General features: G+C 37.1%; 1 protein-coding gene across 1 annotated transcript in view; it reads left to right on the top strand.

The window, feature by feature from the left end:
• alad (aminolevulinate dehydratase) overlaps window positions 1-24,590 on the top strand; it is a 44,378-nt gene that overhangs the window by 16,696 nt on the left and 3,092 nt on the right. The window contains exons 6-8 of the mRNA XM_084114961.1: window positions 24,108-24,191; window positions 24,307-24,395; window positions 24,480-24,535. Coding sequence (XP_083971087.1) covers window positions 24,108-24,191; window positions 24,307-24,395; window positions 24,480-24,535 — 229 coding nt within the window. The remainder of the gene's footprint in view (window positions 1-24,107; window positions 24,192-24,306; window positions 24,396-24,479; window positions 24,536-24,590) is intronic.

Raw genomic sequence — 24,590 nt, 5'->3', positions numbered from 1 at the left:
GCTGGGGGCTTTTGAATCGCCAACTTAAAAACGAAAGTAAAATATGCTCGTCCGCACTGACATTGATAGTGGTTGAGCGAGCGTTTCAAATGAATTCCTATGGAAGCCATGAGCATTTTAGTTTCATTTTAAAATTAGCACCTTTCGGGGGGTGGATTGCTTGGAATTATTTTACAAAAGCACAATGTTGTGTTTTATTGTGACTGTACACAAATATAAGTTAACACTTTGCAGTTTGAATGTCGTCCTGTATAATGACGGAGTATGTTTTTATGTGTCCACTGTTCAATCGCGCCCACGCCACACACACACACACGGTTTACTATCTTTGTGGGGACTCTCCATAGACTTAATGGTTTTTATACTGTACAAACTGTATATTCTATCTCCTCACACTAACCCTACCCCTAAACCTACCTATCCCAGAAAACTTTCTGCATTTTTACATTTCCAAAAAAACTCATTCTGTATGATTTATAAACTTGTTTACCCATGGGGACATCTATTTAGGTCCCCACTGTGACATGAGTCCCCATGAGTCTGTGTGCATTCAGGTTGAAGTCCCCACCGGGATAGGAAAACATGAACACATACACACACACACACACACACACACACACACACACACACACACACACACACACACACACACACATTCCAGCATTGCAATCTTGACATCGCAGCCTGTTCATTATAGCCTTAATAAAATATAATAATAAAATAGTTAACCTAACATATAAAAATTACACTGCTCTAAATAGTCAGTAGTACAATTCGTACATTCACAGTAAGCACCGCTCCACTGTGATGTTTCAAGCACATTTTTGCGCGTGTGAAGAGGATGATTTTTTTCGTCGATATTGGAACACAAGTGAAGAACAAAGCCTATAATAAAGAATAGTTTAGCATCCAAATACATCGCAAATGCTGAAACATTTTGATTCTAATGAGAGGGTTACGTGAGCCCAACAGTGCTTACTTTCGTTTTTATTTTTACATTAAATTTAAAAGATTTGTTGTGGAATATTTTGAGTGTATCATAAAATCAGAATAAGGTAATAAGGTTTCTGTCTTTTTTATATATATATATATATATATATATATATATATATATATATATATATATATATATATATATATATTTATATATAAATATAGCTGCGAGCAGCGATGAAGGGCCAAAGCCGGAGTCACCGCCACCCCGGTGACTTTAGGTAACTAAAGGCAACGGGGTTGCGGTGCCACCGGCTTGGGCCCGTAATCGCTGCTCGCAGCTATATTTATTATTATTATTATTATTATTATTTTGTCAACCTTTCGGCCACTTTTGGGGCCCTTAACATGCTCGAAAACTCTTGAAATTTTGCACACAGGTCAGAACCCGCGGCCATCAGGGCCGGACTGAAGCTGGTACCCGGGCGTGGCAGGGGGGCTCGACAGCGCCCCCTGGAACGGTATCCGAACACTTGTCCATAAATCAGACACGCTTGCATGTAATAATATGAAACTCGGTACACATATAGAACTCATCGGGCCGAACAACTTTCGTGCTCTAAGTTTTACGCCAGCCCAACAGGAAGTCGGCTATTTAGGGTTGTTTGGAAACGCATGCTGTGGAATTTAATGTACTCCTCCTAGGGAATTCATCGATTCGCCTCCAAACTCGGTGTGCATGAAGTCAAGACATTGAGGATGCTAAATTGCGGACGGATTTTTGATATCTCGAACGGTTTGGCCGTGGCGAGGAAACGAATTTATGGCGAAAAAATGAAACAGGAAGTGTGTTATAACTTCTGCATACATTAACTGATCTTGATGAAACTTCAGCAGTGTGTTCGTTGTAAGAGGCCGATCGCACAGATGTGACTATTGTGAGTCAAAGTTATAGCGCCACCAACAGGCAGCAGGAAGTACATCACTATTAAAATGCTTTGAAATCACTGTCTTATTTTTACCAGATTTGCTTCAAACTTTATGTGTACAATGTAGACACACGGCAGATGTAAACCTGTGAAAGGATTATTGATATCTTAGATACTGTTGCCGTGGCAACGCATCAAACTTTAATATTCTTTTTTTATGCTTTTGAGACTCTTAACATACTTGAAATTGCATGAAACTCGACAGACACATCACATTTATTATCCAGTAGACATGTGCAAAGTTTCAGAAACGGGCGTGGTGAGGGGCTCAGTAGCGCCACCTTTAGTCATAAGTGGGGGTGTTAGTTTTATCAACAGCAACAAAACTTGGTATGTGTATTGTTCTCATCAAGACGGACAACTTTCTAATTTACATGAACCATCTCTGACCAACAGGAAGAGAGATATTTTGGTTTGAATGTGGATTTTCTGAAGAATTTTCTCTCCCTCTCTGTGTCTGTGTGTGTGTGAGGGGAGGGGGGGATTTGACTATTGCTTTTATATTGTTAATCAAGGTTTCAGGGGCTTTTGGGGTCCTTAACGTGCTCAAAAACTCTTGAAACTTTGCACACAGGTCAGAACCCACGGCCATCAGGGCCGGGCTGAAGCTGGGACCCGGGCGTGGCTGGGGGGCTCAACAGCGCCCCCTTGAACGGGGTTCTAAAACTTGATCCATATATCAAACACGCTCGCATGAATTAATATGAAACTCGGTACACATATAGATCTCATCGGGCCGAACAACTTTACCCCGGTCAAGTTTTACGCCAGCCCAACAGGAAGTCGGCTATTATGGGTTGTTTGGAAAACGCTTGCTGTGGAATGTGAAATACTCCTCCTAGAAAATTCACCGTGCCCCCTTCAAACTCGGTGTGGATGTAGTCAAGACATTGAGGATGCTAAATTGCGGACGGATTTTTGATATCTCGAACGGTTTGGCTGTGGCGAGGAATCGAATTTATGGCGAGAAAAGAGAAACACGGAAGTGGAATAACTTCTGCATACATTAACTGATCTTGATGAAACTTCAGCAGTGTGTTCGTGGTAAGAGGCTGATCAGATGGATGTAGCTATTGTGAGTCAAAGTTATAGCGCCACCAACTGGCAGCAGGAAGTGTGTCACTTTCAACATGCTTTTGACAAAAGTGGGGGGGTTAGTTTTAACTACAGTAAAGAAAAAATAGTTTGTATATTGTTCTCATCAAGCCGGACAACTTTCTAATTTACATTCAATAGCTCTGGCCATCAGGAAGTCAGATATTTTGGTCTGAATGTGGATTTTTTTGCAAAATCAGCCTCTGAATTTTTAGCCACTCCTCTTAAACTATTTATTTTATTCGTACCAAACTTTTTCAACATGATGAAACTACATTAAATATGCTAAATTGTGAATGGATAATAAATATCTCAAACGGTTTTGCTATGGCGAGGGATTAAATAATGTCCAAAAAGGAAACACTAAAAATCTTCTAAAAATGTAATTATATACCATTTATTTCTATATAAAAGTATACAAATATCACAACTAAACCCATTTTATTCTGTTTTTGCAATTCAAGAAGAATGAAAAAGTTAAAACAGGCTATTTAGTGCTATTTGGTTCAACAAAAAAGCAAACATAGGGCTATACTGCCCTCTTGTGTCCAAAAGGACATCAAAATAGTATATAAAACTTTTTACCAGGTAGGCCAATATTGTATTTAAATATACATGTATTAGGTATGTGTCTGAGGATATTTTCCCACCGGTTAATCGACGTGTGACACTAGTGGGTGCTTTTAAATCGCTAATATAATAGTGTAAGAAAAATAATGATAATGTTGCACACACAAATCACACACATGTGGGAAAGAATGATGCTTTTAAACAACACTAAACCGCCATTAGGTGTCGCCAGGCATCCATCTTAATAAGCGAGTCATTGATTCATTCGTTCAAACGATTCGTTCGAATGAGTCGATCATGATTAAGACAGATGTTTATGGATTGATCATTCAATCTTTGAGTCAACCGATTCGTTAAAAATGCTGAATCGTTCAGTTATGAGAAAACACGTGATGCGTGATGGTTCTGCCGTGATCTTTGTTTAACTATTTTCGCTGCTGAAACAGAACAAAAACAGTCAACATTGCATCTAAAATGTAAGTGACTTAATTGTAACTGTTTATTAACCTGTTGTATGAAATCTAGGGGTGGGAGAAAAAATTTATTCTTAGATGCATCGCGATGCGGACGTGGACGATTCTGAATCGATTCACAAATGTCAAAAAATCGATTCTCTAAAAAAATATTGTTTCTAATAACGTAATATTGACGGAAGGCAAAAGGCGGAACTCTAAGCGGACGTGCGTGCAGTCTGTGGCGCGCACATAACAGAGAAGTTTCTTCTGCTCACCAAGGCTGCATTTATTTGATTAAAAATACAAACAAAAACAGTAATATTGTAAAATATTATTCCAATTTAAAACAGCTGCTTTCTATTTTAATATATTTTAAACTGTTATTTATTCCTGTGATCAAAGCTGAGTTTTCAGCATCATTACTCCAGTCGTCACTGTCACATGATCCTTCAGAAATTATTCTAATATGATGATTGATACTCAAGAAACATTCATTATTATTTTAAATGTCGAAAACAGTTGTGTACAGTCTTTGATGAATAGAAAGTTCAAAAGAACAGCATTTATCTGAAATCTAAAGCTTTTGTAACGTTAAACACTACCGCTCAAAAGTTTTGGGTTAGTAATAATTAAAATTTTATTTTTTGGGGAAATAAATAAAATAAATCAGTACTTTTATTTATGAAGGATGAGTTAAACTGATCAACAGTTACAGTAAAGACATTTATAATGTTAAAAATATATATATTTGAAATATATGCTGTTCTTTTGAACTTTACATTCATCAAAGCATTTTGAAAAAAAAAAAAATCTGTACACAACTGTTTTCAACATTGAAAATAATAAAGAATATTTATTGAGCATCAATCATCATATTAGTATGATTTCTGAAGGATCATGTGACACTGAAGACTGGAGTAATGATGCTGAAAACTCAATTTTGATCACAGAAATGAATTACTATGTAAAATATTTAAAAATTGAAAACAGCTGTTTTAAATTGGAATAATATTTCACAATATTACTGTTTTTGTTTGTATTTTTAATCAATAAATGCAGCCTTGGTGAGCAGAAGAGACTTCTCCTAAAAACATTAAAAATCTTACTGACCCCAAACTTTTGAACAATAATATATATATATATATATATATATATATATATATATATATATATATATATATATATATACACATATATACATATATATGTATGTGTGTGTATGTATGTATGTATATATATATATAAATATAGCTGCGAGCAGCGATGGAGGGCCAAAGCCGGCGGTACCGCCACCCCGGTGCCTTTAGGTAACTAAAGGCACCGGGGTTGCGGTGCCACCGGCTTGGGCCCGTAATCGCTGCTCGCAGCTATATTTAGGGCCCAAGCCCTGAAAGGGCGAAGGCCCTATTGTTTTCGGTAGGATTATTATTAGGGCCCAAGCCCTGAAAGGGCGAAGGCCCTATTGTTTTCGGTAGGATTATTATTATTATTATTATTATTATTATTTTGTCAACCTTTCGGCCACTTTTGGGGCCCTTAACATGCTCGAAAACTCTTGAAATTTTGCACACAGGTCAGAACCCGCGGCCATCAGGGCCGGACTGAAGCTGGTACCCGGGCGTGGCAGGGGGGCTCGACAGCGCCCCCTGGAACGGGATCCGAACACTTGTCCATAAATCAGACACGCTTGCATGTAATAATATGAAACTCGGTACACATATAGAACTCATCGGGCCGAACAACTTTCGTGCTCTAAGTTTTACGCCAGCCCAACAGGAAGTCGGCTATTTAGGGTTGTTTGGAAACGCATGCTGTGGAATTTAATGTACTCCTCCTAGGGAATTCATCGATTCGCCTCCAAACTCGGTGTGCATGAAGTCAAGACATTGAGGATGCTAAATTGCGGACGGATTTTTGATATCTCGAACGGTTTGGCCGTGGCGAGGAAACGAATTTATGGCGAAAAAATGAAACAGGAAGTGTGTTATAACTTCTGCATACATTAACTGATCTTGATGAAACTTCAGCAGTGTGTTCGTTGTAAGAGGCCGATCGCACAGATGTGACTATTGTGAGTCAAAGTTATAGCGCCACCAACAGGCAGCAGGAAGTACATCACTATTAAAATGCTTTGAAATCACTGTCTTATTTTTACCAGATTTGCTTCAAACTTTATGTGTACAATGTAGACACACGGCAGATGTAAACCTGTGAAAGGATTATTGATATCTTAGATACTGTTGCCGTGGCAACGCATCAAACTTTAATATTCTTTTTTTATGCTTTTGAGACTCTTAACATACTTGAAATTGCATGAAACTCGACAGACACATCACATTTATTATCCAGTAGACATGTGCAAAGTTTCAGAAACGGGCGTGGTGAGGGGCTCAGTAGCGCCACCTTTAGTCATAAGTGGGGGTGTTAGTTTTATCAACAGTAACAAAACTTGGTATGTGTATTGTTCTCATCAAGACGGACAACTTTCTAATTTACATGAACCATCTCTGACCAACAGGAAGAGAGATATTTTGGTTTGAATGTGGATTTTCTGAAGAATTTTCTCTCACTCTCTGTGTCTGTGTGTGTGTGAGGGGAGGGGGGGATTTGACTATTGCTTTTATATTGTTAATCAAGGTTTCAGGGGCTTTTGGGGTCCTTAACGTGCTCAAAAACTCTTGAAACTTTGCACACAGGTCAGAACCCACGGCCATCAGGGCCGGGCTGAAGCTGGGACCCGGGCGTGGCTGGGGGGCTCAACAGCGCCCCCTTGAACGGGGTTCTAAAACTTGATCCATATATCAAACACGCTCGCATGAATTAATATGAAACTCGGTACACATATAGATCTCATCGGGCCGAACAACTTTACCCCGGTCAAGTTTTACGCCAGCCCAACAGGAAGTCGGCTATTATGGGTTGTTTGGAAAACGCTTGCTGTGGAATGTGAAATACTCCTCCTAGAAAATTCACCGTGCCCCCTTCAAACTCGGTGTGGATGTAGTCAAGACATTGAGGATGCTAAATTGCGGACGGATTTTTGATATCTCGAACGGTTTGGCTGTGGCGAGGAATCGAATTTATGGCGAGAAAAGAGAAACACGGAAGTGGAATAACTTCTGCATACATTAACTGATCTTGATGAAACTTCAGCAGTGTGTTCGTGGTAAGAGGCCGATCAGATGGATGTAGCTATTGTGAGTCAAAGTTATAGCGCCACCAACTGGCAGCAGGAAGTGTGTCACTTTCAACATGCTTTTGACAAAAGTGGGGGGGTTAGTTTTAACTACAGTAAAGAAAAAACAGTTTGTATATTGTTCTCATCAAGCCGGACAACTTTCTAATTTACATTCAATAGCTCTGGCCATCAGGAAGTCAGATATTTTGGTCTGAATGTGGATTTTTTTGCAAAATCAGCCTCTGAATTTTTAGCCACTCCTCTTAAACTATTTATTTTATTCGTACCAAACTTTTTCAACATGATGAAACTGCATTAAATATGCTAAATTGTGAATGGATAATAAATATCTCAAACGGTTTTGCTATGGCGAGGGATTAAATAATGTCCAAAAAGGAAACACTAAAAATCTTCTAAAAATGTAATTATATACCATTTATTTCTATATAAAAGTATACAAATATCACAACTAAACCCATTTTATTCTGTTTTTGCAATTCAAGAAGAATGAAAAAGTTAAAACAGGCTATTTAGTGCTATTTGGTTCAACAAAAAAGCAAACATAGGGCTATACTGCCCTCTTGTGTCCAAAAGGACATCAAAATAGTATATAAAACTTTTTACCAGGTAGGCCAATATTGTATTTAAATATACATGTATTAGGTATGTGTCTGAGGATATTTTCCCACCGGTTAATCGACGTGTGACACGAGTGGGTGCTTTTAAATCGCTAATATAATAGTGTAAGAAAAATAATGATAATGTTGCACACACAAATCACACACATGTGGGAAAGAATGATGCTTTTAAACAACACTAAACCGCCATTAGGTGTCGCCAGGCATCCATCTTAATAAGCGAGTCATTGATTCATTCGTTCAAACGATTCGTTCGAATGAGTCGATCATGATTAAGACAGATGTTTATGGATTGATCATTCAATCTTTGAGTCAACCGATTCGTTAAAAATGCTGAATCGTTCAGTTATGAGAAAACACGTGATGCGTGATGGTTCTGCCGTGATCTTTGTTTAACTATTTTCGCTGCTGAAACAGAACAAAAACAGTCAACATTGCATCTAAAATGTAAGTGACTTAATTGTAACTGTTTATTAACCTGTTGTATGAAATCTAGGGGTGGGAGAAAAAATTTATTCTTAGATGCATCGCGATGCGGACGTGGACGATTCTGAATCGATTCACAAATGTCAAAAAATCGATTCTCTAAAAAAATATTTTTCTAATAACGTAATATTGACGGAAGGCAAAAGGCGGAACTCTAAGCGGACGTGCGTGCAGTCTGTGGCGCGCACATAACAGAGAAGTTTCTTCTGCTCACCAAGGCTGCATTTATTTGATTAAAAATACAAACAAAAACAGTAATATTGTAAAATATTATTCCAATTTAAAACAGCTGCTTTCTATTTTAATATATTTTAAACTGTTATTTATTCCTGTGATCAAAGCTGAGTTTTCAGCATCATTACTCCAGTCGTCACTGATTGATACTCAAGAAACATTCATTATTATTTTAAATGTCGAAAACAGTTGTGTACAGTCTTTGATGAATAGAAAGTTCAAAAGAACAGCATTTATCTGAAATCTAAAGCTTTTGTAACGTTAAACACTACCGCTCAAAAGTTTTGGGTTAGTAATAATTACAATTTTATTTTTGGGGGAAATAAATAAAATAAATCAGTACTTTTATTTATGAAGGATGAGTTAAACTGATCAACAGTTACAGTAAAGACATTTATAATGTTAAAAATATATATATTTGAAATATATGCTGTTCTTTTGAACTTAACATTCATCAAAGCATTTTGAAAAAAAAAATCTGTACACAACTGTTTTCAACATTGAAAATAATAATGAATATTTATTGAGCATCAATCATCATATTAGTATGATTTCTGAAGGATCATGTGACACTGAAGACTGGAGTAATGATGCTGAAAACTCAACTTTGATCACAGAAATGAATTACTATGTAAAATATTTAAAAATTGAAAACAGCTGTTTTAAATTGGAATAATATTTCACAATATTACTGTTTTTGTTTGTATTTTTAATCAATAAATGCAGCCTTGGTGAGCAGAAGAGACTTCTCCTAAAAACATTAAAAATCTTACTGACCCCAAACTTTTGAACAATAATATATATATATATATATATATATATATATATACATATATATGTATGTGTGTGTATGTATGTATGTATATATATATATATATATATATATATATATATATATATATATATATATATAAATATAGCTGCGAGCAGCGATGGAGGGCCCAAGCCGGCGGTACCGCCACCCCGGTGCCTTTAGGTAACTAAAGGCACCGGGGTTGCGGTGCCACCGGCTTGGGCCCGTAATCGCTGCTCGCAGCTATATTTATATATATATATATATATTTAGGGCCCAAGCCCTGAAAGGGCGAAGGCCCTATTGTTTTCGGTAGGATTATTATTAGGGCCCAAGCCCTGAAAGGGCGAAGGCCCTATTGTTTTCGGTAGGATTATTAGGGCCCAAGCCCTGAAAGGGCGAAGGCCCTATTGTTTTCGGTAGGATTATTATTAGGGCCCAAGCCCTGAAAGGGCGAAGGCCCTATTGTTTTCGGTAGGATTATTATTATTATTATTATTATTATTATTTTGTCAACCTTTCGGGCACTTTTGGGGCCCTTAACATGCTCGAAAACTCTTGAAATTTTGCACACACGTCAGAACCCGCGGCCATCAGGGCCGGGCTGAAGCTGGTACCCGGGCGTGGCAGGGGGGCTCGACAGCGCCCCCTGGAACGGGATCCAAACACGTGTCCATAAATCAAACACACTTGCATGTAATAATATGAAACTCGGTACACATATAGATCTCATTGGGCCGAACAACTTTCGTGCTCTAAGTTTTACGCCAGCCAAACAGGAAGTTGGCTATTTAGCGTTGTTTGGAAACGCATGCTGTGGAATTTAATGTACTCCTCCTAGGGAATTCATCGATTCGCCTCCAAACTCGGTGTGCATGAAGTCAAGACATTGAGGATGCTAAATTGCGGACGGATTTTTGATATCTCGAACGGTTTGGCCGTGGCGAGGAAACAAATTTATGGCGAAAAAATGAAACAGGAAGTGTGTTATAACTTCTGCATACATTAACTGATCTTGATGAAACTTCAGCAGTGTGTTCGTTGTAAGAGGCCGATCACATGGATGTGACTATTGTGAGTCAAAGTTATAGCGCCACCAACAGGCAGCAGGAAGTACATCACTTTCAAAATGCTTTGAAATCAGTGTCTTATTTTTACCCGATTTGCTTCAAACTTTATGTGTATAATGTAAACACACGGCAGATGTAAACCTGTGAAAGGATTATTGATATCTTAGATACTGTTGCCGTGGCAACGCATCAAACTTTAATATTATTTTTTGATGCTTTTGAGACTCTTAACATACTTGAAATTGCATGAAACTCGACAGACACATCACATTTATTAGCCCGTAGACATGTGCAAAGTTTCAGAAACGGGCGTGGTGGAATGGCTCAGTAGCGCCACCTTTAGTCAAAAATGGGGGCTTAGTTTTTCCTAGAATCACAAAACTTGGTATGTGTATTGTTCTCATCAAGACGGACAACTTTCTAATTTACATGAACCATCTCCGACCAACAGGAAGAGAGATATTTTGGTTTGAATGTGGATTTTCTGAAGAATTTTCTCTCCCTCTCTCTGTGTCTGTGTGTGTGTGAGGGGAGGGGGGGATTTGACTATTGCTTTTATATTGTTAATCAAGGTTTCAGGGGCTTTTGGGGTCCTTAACGTGCTCAAAAACTCTTGAAACTTTGCACACAGGTCAGAACCCACGGCCATCAGGGCCGGGCTGAAGCTGGTACCCGGGCGTGGCTGGGGGGCTCAACAGCGCCCCCTTGAACGGGGTTCTAAAACTTGATCCATATATCAAACACGCTCGCATGAATTAATATGAAACTCGGTACACATATAGATCTCATCGGGCCGAACAACTTTACCCCGGTCAAGTTTTACGCCAGCCCAACAGGAAGTCGGCTATTATGGGTTGTTTGGAAAACGCTTGCTGTGGAATGTGAAATACTCCTCCTAGAAAATTCACCGTGCCCCCTTCAAACTCGGTGTGGATGTAGTCAAGACTTTGAGGATGCTAAATTGCGGACGGATTTTTGATATCTCGAACGGTTTGGCTGTGGCGAGGAATCGAATTTATGGCGAGAAAAGAGAAACACGGAAGTGGAATAACTTCTGCATACATTAACTGATCTTGATGAAACTTCAGCAGTGTGTTCGTGGTAAGAGGCCGATCAGATGGATGTAGCTATTGTGAGTCAAAGTTATAGCGCCACCAACTGGCAGCAGGAAGTGTGTCACTTTCAACATGCTTTTGACAAAAGTGGGGGGGTTAGTTTTAACTACAGTAAAGAAAAAACAGTTTGTATATTGTTCTCATCAAGCCGGACAACTTTCTAATTTACATTCAATAGCTCTGGCCATCAGGAAGTCAGATATTTTGGTCTGAATGTGAATTTTTTTGCAAAATCAGCCTCTGAATTTTTAGCCACTCCTCTTAAACTATTTATTTTATTCGTACCAAACTTTTTCAACATGATGAAACTACATTAAATATGCTCAATTGTGAATGGATAATAAATATCTCAAATGGTTTTGCTATGGCGAGGGATTAAAGTAATGTCCAAAAAGGAAACACTAAAAATCTTCTAAAAATGTAATTATATACCATTTATTTCTATATAAAAGAATACAAATATCACAACTAAACCCATTTTATTCTGTTTTTGCAATTCAAGAAGAATGAAAAAGTTAAAACAGGCTATTTAGTGCTATTTGGTTCAACAAAAAAGCAAACATAGGGCTATACTGCCCTCTTGTGTCCAAAAGGACATCAAAATAGTATATAAAACTTTTTACCAGGTAGGCCAATATTGTATTTAAATATACATTTATTAGGTATGTGTCTGAGGATATTTTCCCACCGGTTAATCGACGTGTGACACGAGTGGGTGCTTTTAAATCGCTAATATAATAGTGAAAGAAAAATAATGATAATGTTGCACACACAAATCACACACATGTGGGAAAGAATGATGCTTTTAAACAACACTAAACCGCCATTAGGTGTCGCCAGGCATCCATCTTAATAAGCGAGTCATTGATTCATTCGTTCAAACGATTCGTTCGAATGAGTCGATCATGATTAAGACAGATGTTTATGGATTGATCATTCAATCTTTGAGTCAACCGATTCGTTAAAAATGCTGAATCGTTCAGTTATGAGAAAACACGTGATGGTTCTGCCGTGATCTTTGTTTAACTATTTTCGCTGCTGAAACAGAACAAAAACAGTCAACATTGAATCTAAAATGTAAGTGACTTAATTGTAACTGTTTATTAACCTGTTGTATGAAATCTAGGGGTGGGAGAAAAAATGTATTCTTAGATGCATCGCGATGCGGACGTGGACGATTCTGAATCGATTCACAAATGTCAAAAAATCGATTCTCTAAAAAAATATTTTTCTAATAACGTAATATTGACGGAAGGCAAAAGGCGGAACTCTAAGCGGACGTGCGTGCAGTCTGTGGCGCGCACATAACAGAGAAGTTTCTTCTGCTCACCAAGGCTGCATTTATTTGATTAAAAATACAAACAAAAACAGTAATATTGTAAAATATTATTCCAATTTAAAACGGCTGCTTTCTATTTTAATATATTTTAAACTGTTATTTATTCCTGTGATCAAAGCTGAGTTTTCAGCATCATTACTCCAGTCGTCACTGTCACATGATCCTTCAGAAATTATTCTAATATGATGATTGATACTCAAGAAACATTCATTATTATTTTAAATGTCGAAAACAGTTGTGTACAGTCTTTGATGAATAGAAAGTTCAAAAGAACAGCATTTATCTGAAATCTAAAGCTTTTGTAACGTTAAACACTACCGCTCAAAAGTTTTGGGTTAGTAATAATTACAATTTTATTTTTGGGGGAAATAAATAAAATAAATCAGTACTTTTATTTATGAAGGATGAGTTAAACTGATCAACAGTTACAGTAAAGACATTTATAATGTTAAAAATATATATATTTGAAATATATGCTGTTCTTTTGAACTTAACATTCATCAAAGCATTTTGAAAAAAAAAATCTGTACACAACTGTTTTCAACATTGAAAATAATAATGAATATTTATTGAGCATCAATCATCATATTAGTATGATTTCTGAAGGATCATGTGACACTGAAGACTGGAGTAATGATGCTGAAAACTCAACTTTGATCACAGAAATGAATTACTATGTAAAATATTTAAAAATTGAAAACAGCTGTTTTAAATTGGAATAATATTTCACAATATTACTGTTTTTGTTTGTATTTTTAATCAATAAATGCAGCCTTGGTGAGCAGAAGAGACTTCTCCTAAAAACATTAAAAATCTTACTGACCCCAAACTTTTGAACAATAATATATATATATATATATATATATATATACATATATATGTATGTGTGTGTGTGTATGTATGTATATATATATATATATATATATATATATATATATATATATATATATATAAATATAGCTGCGAGCAGCGATGGAGGGCCCAAGCCGGCGGTACCGCCACCCTGGTGCCTTTAGGTAACTAAAGGCACCGGGGTTGCGGTGCCACCGGCTTGGGCCCGTAATCGCTGCTCGCAGCTATATTTATTATTATTATTATTATTTTGTCAACCTTTCGGGCACTTTTGGGGCCCTTAACATGCTCGAAAACTCTTGAAATTTTGCACACACGTCAGAACCCGCGGCCATCAGGGCCGGACTGAAGCTGGTACCCGGGCGTGGCAGGGGGGCTCGACAGCGCCCCCTGGAACGGGATCCAAACACGTGTCCATAAATCAAACACGCTTGCATGTAATAATATGAAACTCGGTACACATATAGATCTCATTGGGCCGAACAACTTTCGTGCTCTAAGTTTTACGCCAGCCAAACAGGAAGTTGGCTATTTAGCGTTGTTTGGAAACGCATGCTGTGGAATTTAATGTACTCCTCCTAGGGAATTCATCGATTCGCCTCCAAACTTGGTGTGCATGAAGTCAAGACATTGAGGATGCTAAATTGCGGACGGATTTTTGATATCTCGAACGGTTTGGCCGTGGCGAGGAAACAAATTTATGGCGAAAAAATGAAACAGGAAGTGTGTTATAACTTCTGCATACATTAACTGATCTTGATGAAACTTCAGCAGTGTGTTCGTTGTAAGAGGCCGATCACATGGATGTGACTATTGTGAGTCAAAGTTATAGCGCCACCAACAGGCAGCAGGAAGTACATCACTTTCAAAATGCTTTGAAATCAGTGTCTTATTTTTACCCGATTTGCTTCAAACTTTATGCGTACAATGTAGACACACGGCAGATGTAAACCTGTGAAAGGATTATTGATATCTTAGATACTGTTGCCGTGGCAACGCATCAAACTTTAATATTATTTTTTGATGCTTTTGAGACTCTTAACATACTTGAAATTGCATGAAACTCAACAGACACATCACATTTATTAGCCCGTAGACATGTGCAAAGTTTCAGAAACGGGCGTGGTGGAATGGCTCAGTAGCGCCACCTTTAGTCAAAAATGGGGGCTTAGTTTTTCCTAGAATCACAAAACTTGGTATGTGTATTGTTCTCATCAAGACGGACAACTTTCTAATTTACATGAACCATCTCCGACCAACAGGAAGAGAGATATTTTGGTTTGAATGTGGATTTTCTGAAGAATTTTCTCTCCCTCTCTCTGTGTCTGTGTGTGTGTGAGGGGAGGGGGGGATTTGACTATTGCTTTTATATTGTTAATCAAGGTTTCAGGGGCTTTTGGGGTCCTTAACGTGCTCAAAAACTCTTGAAACTTTGCACACAGGTCAGAACCCACGGCCATCAGGGCCGGGCTGAAGCTGGTACCCGGGCGTGGCTGGGGGGCTCAACAGCGCCCCCTTGAACGGGGTTCTAAAACTTGATCCATATATCAAACACGCTCGCATGAATTAATATGAAACTCGGTACACATATAGATCTCATCGGGCCGAACAACTTTACCCCGGTCAAGTTTTACGCCAGCCCAACAGGAAGTCGGCTATTATGGGTTGTTTGGAAAACGCTTGCTGTGGAATGTGAAATACTCCTCCTAGAAAATTCACCGTGTCCCCTTCAAACTCGGTGTGCATGTAGTCAAGACTTTGAGGATGCTAAATTGCGGACGGATTTTTGATATCTCGAACGGTTTGGCTGTGGCGAGGAATCGAATTTATGGCGAGAAAAGAGAAACACGGAAGTGGAATAACTTCTGCATACATTAACTGATCTTGATGAAACTTCAGCAGTGTGTTCGTGGTAAGAGGCCGATCAGATGGATGTAGCTATTGTGAGTCAAAGTTATAGCGCCACCAACTGGCAGCAGGAAGTGTGTCACTTTCAACATGCTTTTGACAAAAGTGGGGGGGTTAGTTTTAACTACAGTAAAGAAAAAACAGTTTGTATATTGTTCTCATCAAGCCGGACAACTTTCTAATTTACATTCAATAGCTCTGGCCATCAGGAAGTCAGATATTTTGGTCTGAATGTGAATTTTTTTGCAAAATCAGCCTCTGAATTTTTAGCCACTCCTCTTAAACTATTTATTTTATTCGTACCAAACTTTTTCAACATGATGAAACTACATTAAATATGCTAAATTGTGAATGGATAATAAATATCTCAAATGGTTTTGCTATGGCGAGGGATTAAAGTAATGTCCAAAAAGGAAACACTAAAAATCTTCTAAAAATGTAATTATATACCATTTATTTCTATATAAAAGAATACAAATATCACAACTAAACCCATTTTATTCTGTTTTTGCAATTCAAGAAGAATTAAAAAGTTAAAACAGGCTATTTAGTGCTATTTGGTTCAACAAAAAAGCAAACATAGGGCTATACTGCCCTCTTGTGTCCAAAAGGACATCAAAATAGTATATAAAACTTTTTACCAGGTAGGCCAATATTGTATTTAAATATACATTTATTAGGTATGTGTCTGAGGATATTTTCCCACCGGTTAATCGACGTGTGACACGAGTGGGTGCTTTTAAATCGCTAATATAATAGTGAAAGAAAAATAATGATAATGTTGCACACACAAATCACACACATGTGGGAAAGAATGATGCTTTTAAACAACACTAAACCGCCATTAGGTGTCGCCAGGCATCCATCTTAATAAGCGAGTCATTGATTCATTCGTTCAAACGATTCGTTCGAATGAGTCGATCATGATTAAGACAGATGTTTATGGATTGATCATTCAATCTTTGAGTCAACCGATTCGTTAAAAATGCTGAATCGTTCAGTTATGAGAAAACACGTGATGGTTCTGCCGTGATCTTTGTTTAACTATTTTCGCTGCTGAAACAGAACAAAAACAGTCAACATTGAATCTAAAATGTAAGTGACTTAATTGTAACTGTTTATTAACCTGTTGTATGAAATCTAGGGGTGGGAGAAAAAATGTATTCTTAGATGCATCGCGATGCGGACGTGGACGATTCTGAATCGATTCACAAATGTCAAAAAATCGATTCTCTAAAAAAATATTTTTCTAATAACGTAATATTGACGGAAGGCAAAAGGCGGAACTCTAAGCGGACGTGCGTGCAGTCTGTGGCGCGCACATAACAGAGAAGTTTCTTCTGCTCACCAAGGCTGCATTTATTTGATTAAAAATACAAACAAAAACAGTAATATTGTAAAATATTATTCCAATTTAAAACGGCTGCTTTCTATTTTAATATATTTTAAACTGTTATTTATTCCTGTGATCAAAGCTGAGTTTTCAGCATCATTACTCCAGTCGTCACTGTCACATGATCCTTCAGAAATTATTCTAATATGATGATTGATACTCAAGAAACATTCATTATTATTTTAAATGTCGAAAACAGTTGTGTACAGTCTTTGATGAATAGAAAGTTCAAAAGAACAGCATTTATCTGAAATCTAAAGCTTTTGTAACGTTAAACACTACCGCTCAAAAGTTTTGGGTTAGTAATAATTACAATTTTATTTTTGGGGGAAATAAATAAAATAAATCAGTACTTTTATTTATGAAGGATGAGTTAAACTGATCAACAGTTACAGTAAAGACATTTATAATGTTAAAAATATATATATTTGAAATATATGCTGTTCTTTTGAACTTAACATTCATCAAAGCATTTTGAAAAAAAAAATCTGTACACAACTGTTTTCAACATTGAAAATAATAATGAATATTTATTGAGCATCAATCATCATATTAGTATGATTTCTGAAGGATCATGTGACACTGAAGACTGGAGTAATGATGCTGAAAACTCAACTTTGATCACAGAAATGAATTACTATGTAAAATATTTAAAAATTGAAAACAGCTGTTTTAAATTGGAATAATATTTCACAATATTACTGTTTTTGTTTGTATTTTTAATCAATAAATGCAGCCTTGGTGAGCAGAAGAGACTTCTCCTAAAAACATTAAAAATCTTACTGACCCCAAACTTTTGAACAATAATATATATATATATATATATATATATATACATATATATGTATGTGTGTGTGTGTATGTATGTATATATATATATATATATATATATATATATATATATATATATATATATATAAATATAGCTGCGAGCAGCGATGGAGGGCCCAAGCCGGCGGTACCGCCACCCTGGTGCCTTTAGGTAACTAAAGGCACCGGGGTTGCGGTGCCACCGGCTTGGGCCCGTAATCGCTGCTCGCAGCTATATTTATTATTATTATTATTATTTTGTCAACCTTTCGGGCACTTTTGGGGCCCTTAACATGCTCGAAAACTCTTGAAATTTTGCACACACGTCAGAACCCGCGGCCATCAGGGCCGGACTGAAGCTGGTACCCGGGCGTGGCAGGGGGGCTCGACAGCGCCCCCTGGAACGGGATCCAAACACGTGTCCATAAATCAAACACGCTTGCATGTAATAATATGAAACTCGGTACACATATAGATCTCATTGGGCCGAACAACTTTCGTGCTCTAAGTTTTACGCCAGCCAAACAGGAAGTTGGCTATTTAGCGTTGTTTGGAAACGCATGCTGTGGAATTTAATGTACTCCTCCTAGGGAATTCATCGATTCGCCTCCAAACTTGGTGTGCATGAAGTCAAGACATTGAGGATGCTAAATTGCGGACGGATTTTTGATATCTCGAACGGTTTGGCCGTGGCGAGGAAACAAATTTATGGCGAAAAAATGAAACAGGAAGTGTGTTATAACTTCTGCATACATTAACTGATCTTGATGAAACTTCAGCAGTGTGTTCGTTGTAAGAGGCCGATCACATGGATGTGACTATTGTGAGTCAAAGTTATAGCGCCACCAACAGGCAGCAGGAAGTACATCACTTTCAAAATGCTTTGAAATCAGTGTCTTATTTTTACCCGATTTGCTTCAAACTTTATGCGTACAATGTAGACACACGGCAGATGTAAACCTGTGAAAGGATTATTGATATCTTAGATACTGTTGCCGTGGCAACGCATCAAACTTTAATATTATTTTTTGATGCTTTTGAGACTCTTAACATACTTGAAATTGCATGAAACTCAACAGACACATCACATTTATTAGCCCGTAGACATGTGCAAAGTTTCAGAAACGGGCGTGGTGGAATGGCTCAGTAGCGCCACCTTTAGTCAAAAATGGGGGCTTAGTTTTTCCTAGAATCACAAAACTTGGTATGTGTATTGTTCTCATCAAGACGGACAACTTTCTAATTTACATGAACCATCTCCGACCAACAGGAAGAGAGATATTTTGGTTTGAATGTGGATTTTCTGAAGAATTTTCTCTCCCTCTCTCTGTGTCTGTGTGTGTGTGAGGGGAGGGGGGGATTTGACTATTGCTTTTATATTGTTAATCAAGGTTTCAGGGGCTTTTGGGGTCCTTAACGTGCTCAAAAACTCTTGAAACTTTGCACACAGGTCAGAACCCACGGCCATCAGGGCCGGGCTGAAGCTGGTACCCGGGCGTGGCTGGGGGGCTCAACAGCGCCCCCTTGAACGGGGTTCTAAAACTTGATCCATATATCAAACACGCTCGCATGAATTAATATGAAACTCGGTACACATATAGATCTCATCGGGCCGAACAACTTTACCCCGGTCAAGTTTTACGCCAGCCCAACAGGAAGTCGGCTATTATGGGTTGTTTGGAAAACGCTTGCTGTGGAATGTGAAATACTCCTCCTAGAAAATTCACCGTGTCCCCTTCAAACTCGGTGTGCATGTAGTCAAGACTTTGAGGATGCTAAATTGCGGACGGATTTTTGATATCTCGAACGGTTTGGCTGTGGCGAGGAATCGAATTTATGGCGAGAAAAGAGAAACACGGAAGTGGAATAACTTCTGCATACATTAACTGATCTTGATGAAACTTCAGCAGTGTGTTCGTGGTAAGAGGCCGATCAGATGGATGTAGCTATTGTGAGTCAAAGTTATAGCGCCACCAACTGGCAGCAGGAAGTGTGTCACTTTCAACATGCTTTTGACAAAAGTGGGGGGGTTAGTTTTAACTACAGTAAAGAAAAAACAGTTTGTATATTGTTCTCATCAAGCCGGACAACTTTCTAATTTACATTCAATAGCTCTGGCCATCAGGAAGTCAGATATTTTGGTCTGAATGTGAATTTTTTTGCAAAATCAGCCTCTGAATTTTTAGCCACTCCTCTTAAACTATTTATTTTATTCGTACCAAACTTTTTCAACATGATGAAACTACATTAAATATGCTAAATTGTGAATGGATAATAAATATCTCAAATGGTTTTGCTATGGCGAGGGATTAAAGTAATGTCCAAAAAGGAAACACTAAAAATCTTCTAAAAATGTAATTATATACCATTTATTTCTATATAAAAGAATACAAATATCACAACTAAACCCATTTTATTCTGTTTTTGCAATTCAAGAAGAATGAAAAAGTTAAAACAGGCTATTTAGTGCTATTTGGTTCAACAAAAAAGCAAACATAGGGCTATACTGCCCTCTTGTGTCCAAAAGGACATCAAAATAGTATATAAAACTTTTTACCAGGTAGGCCAATATTGTATTTAAATATACATTTATTAGGTATGTGTCTGAGGATATTTTCCCACCGGTTAATCGACGTGTGACACGAGTGGGTGCTTTTAAATCGCTAATATAATAGTGAAAGAAAAATAATGATAATGTTGCACACACAAATCACACACATGTGGGAAAGAATGATGCTTTTAAACAACACTAAACCGCCATTAGGTGTCGCCAGGCATCCATCTTAATAAGCGAGTCATTGATTCATTCGTTCAAACGATTCGTTCGAATGAGTCGATCATGATTAAGACAGATGTTTATGGATTGATCATTCAATCTTTGAGTCAACCGATTCGTTAAAAATGCTGAATCGTTCAGTTATGAGAAAACACGTGATGGTTCTGCCGTGATCTTTGTTTAACTATTTTCGCTGCTGAAACAGAACAAAAACAGTCAACATTGAATCTAAAATGTAAGTGACTTAATTGTAACTGTTTATTAACCTGTTGTATGAAATCTAGGGGTGGGAGAAAAAATGTATTCTTAGATGCATCGCGATGCGGACGTGGACGATTCTGAATCGATTCACAAATGTCAAAAAATCGATTCTCTAAAAAAATATTTTTCTAATAACGTAATATTGACGGAAGGCAAAAGGCGGAACTCTAAGCGGACGTGCGTGCAGTCTGTGGCGCGCACATAACAGAGAAGTTTCTTCTGCTCACCAAGGCTGCATTTATTTGATTAAAAATACAAACAAAAACAGTAATATTGTAAAATATTATTCCAATTTAAAACGGCTGCTTTCTATTTTAATATATTTTAAACTGTTATTTATTCCTGTGATCAAAGCTGAGTTTTCAGCATCATTACTCCAGTCGTCACTGTCACATGATCCTTCAGAAATTATTCTAATATGATGATTGATACTCAAGAAACATTCATTATTATTTTAAATGTCGAAAACAGTTGTGTACAGTCTTTGATGAATAGAAAGTTCAAAAGAACAGCATTTATCTGAAATCTAAAGCTTTTGTAACGTTAAACACTACCGCTCAAAAGTTTTGGGTTAGTAATAATTACAATTTTATTTTTGGGGGAAATAAATAAAATAAATCAGTACTTTTATTTATGAAGGATGAGTTAAACTGATCAACAGTTACAGTAAAGACATTTATAATGTTAAAAATATATATATTTGAAATATATGCTGTTCTTTTGAACTTAACATTCATCAAAGCATTTTGAAAAAAAAAATCTGTACACAACTGTTTTCAACATTGAAAATAATAATGAATATTTATTGAGCATCAATCATCATATTAGTATGATTTCTGAAGGATCATGTGACACTGAAGACTGGAGTAATGATGCTGAAAACTCAACTTTGATCACAGAAATGAATTACTATGTAAAATATTTAAAAATTGAAAACAGCTGTTTTAAATTGGAATAATATTTCACAATATTACTGTTTTTGTTTGTATTTTTAATCAATAAATGCAGCCTTGGTGAGCAGAAGAGACTTCTCCTAAAAACATTAAAAATCTTACTGACCCCAAACTTTTGAACAATAATATATATATATATATATATATATATATATATACATATATATGTATGTGTGTGTATGTATGTATGTATATATATATATATATATATATATATATATATATATATATATATATAAATATAGCTGCGAGCAGCGATGGAGGGCCCAAGCCGGCGGTACCGCCACCCCGGTGCCTTTAGGTAACTAAAGGCACCGGGGTTGCGGTGCCACCGGCTTGGGCCCGTAATCGCTGCTCGCAGCTATATTTTTCTTTATTTTTATTTGACAGTAGTCCTTTTTTTCCCTGAACATAGAACAAACCGTGACCCTAAAACCGTGATACAAACTGAACTGTGAGTAGGTCTGGTTACCCCTAGTAGCTACCTTAAGCTGAATGTATTTTTAACAGCTTAAACTTTATTAAATTATCATTTTCGTTTGTGTATTTTTTAACATTTAATATCAGTTTATATTAGATTTTTGAACAGCCCAAGCATACATGCAGGCCTGTAGAATGGTGCGTAAAACAAATTCATAAGAAAAAGAAATGTAAATAATAAATCAGCTCCATTGCAAATTCCGAGTGATCAAGGGCTTGGGACGTTCCATTTAAAAACATTGCAAAGGTTTCCGCCAGTAGTGGGCACTCGTGCAACGGATGCAATGACATACATCCGAGTGAACAAGATGGAGGGAAGTTAGCAAGGGAAAATTGGACTTAAACGCAGCCCTGCAAACCAGAATGGTAGCACAGCTGAAAGGTTTGTTTGAGCTGCACCCTCTACTGTGCAGGAGTGAATTTGCATTCACTTCCGTCTGAGGCTTATTCATGTCACTTTTGGTGACACACATTTGCCAAAAATATTATTTTTATTTTTATTTTTTTTATTTTTTAAAACAAACGCTTAGTTGACAAAAGTAACATAACAAATTACTTTCCTTAAAAAGTAACACAATTAGTTACTTCCTTCAGGAGTAACACAATACTGTAACACATTGCTTTCCCCAACACTGTTCATGTAATGCTCTTAACCAAAAAATGTATGATATTAAAATTCTATTCAATTAAAAATAAATAATAAATATTTAAAATATAACAGTAAATACATTAAGTGAATTTAGGCACATTTGTACTGTATGAAAATGGATATTTGAAAATTAACAGATACAATTTAAATATCCAGCATCAACTGATAAAAAAAAATCTAATATTGGCTGTTAACTGAAATGCCATGTTTCACAAAATACAATGCAATGCTGCATCCATGCTGATAAGTTTCAGTATGAAGCCCAAGAAAACTGTTATATCGAACCGTGAAACAACAGAGCTCACCTTTGAAAATTTACAAATAATTACTGAATGCTCCTTCAATTGTAAACAAAGGTGAGACGACTACTATCATAGACACCTTTAGTCTTGTCTTCAGGGTTCCCACGGGTCCTTGAAATCCTTGAAAGTTTGTGTATCTGAAAAAAAATATTCAAGGCCCTGGAAAGTTTTTGAAAATAAACATACATAGATACAGGTCCTTGAAAGTGCTTGAATTTATTTTGTGCAAGAAGTTTTCTGGAAAAAATTCCATATTATTCCCTCAAGTCCACTAATGTGTTATTTCGCCAACACTTCGTGGCCTATGCATACTAGCTTGCTTGATTTACGTTAGTTACGCGCATTTTCGCGTTACGTTAAGTGTTTCCCGTGCTTTCGCACCAAACTACAACGATGGTACCTCAACGTTTCATGCAAAAGTTAATATCAGATCATTTTAGAATACAGTATAGGATGTACCGAATATTCTTCAGTTTTATGCAAATCAGAAATACGACAAATAGAATATCTGATCTCTGTCATATGGCCAAAAAAAGTTTTTTTGCATAGTTGTGTTTGAGACACAAAAAAAACTGTAACAATGTATCTTACAAGGTAACACGATGTAACCTTGCTCTCACTTGAAATGTGTCCCCACATCAAGTCCTTGAATTTGAGGATATTGGACCTGGAAAGTTCTTGAAAGGTCCTTGAATTTGAAGTTAACCAAGGTGTGGGAACCCTGTGTCTTTTATCAATCCTATGCAATTTGTTTTACCTGGTATTTTTAAATTAACCCTTTACAGTGATATTACCATAGTGTGTGACTTTCTTTGTGGCACCTTTAAGGAATCCTGCGTGAAGATGGCAGCCTGGATAATGCCGCAAGCTGTTTGAGGTTGGCTGAAGTAGCTCTGGCTTATTCTCAAGCAGGTTAGTCCTAAATTATATTAATTTATAGTCAATTACACATAATATTTGCATTTTTGAATAATAGGTCTATAGAAGTCATCATCATCACATTTGGTCACACTTTTTCTCCGCTTAGGCTGCCACATCATCGCCCCTTCTGATATGATGGATGGACGAATTGCAGCCATTAAGCAAGCATTAATCGCTAATGATCTTGGCAACAAGGTAGAGAAATCTTGCTTTTGGGTCACACAAAATAGTTAAATAGAATATAGCAGATTCTGACTCGAGCTCTTTCCCCTTTCTTAGGTGTCAGTGCTGAGCTACAGTGCTAAATTTGCCTCCTGCTACTATGGACCATTCAGGTAGTGTTCAAATATTCCCTTTATCAACTTCCTTCTTAGTTCTTATATATTCTTA

This window comes from Abramis brama (assembly GCF_963993115.1).
Source record: "Abramis brama genome assembly, chromosome: 5".
Classification (NCBI taxonomy): domain Eukaryota; kingdom Metazoa; phylum Chordata; class Actinopteri; order Cypriniformes; family Leuciscidae; genus Abramis; species Abramis brama.
This window is presented reverse-complemented; position numbering and strand designations above follow the sequence as displayed.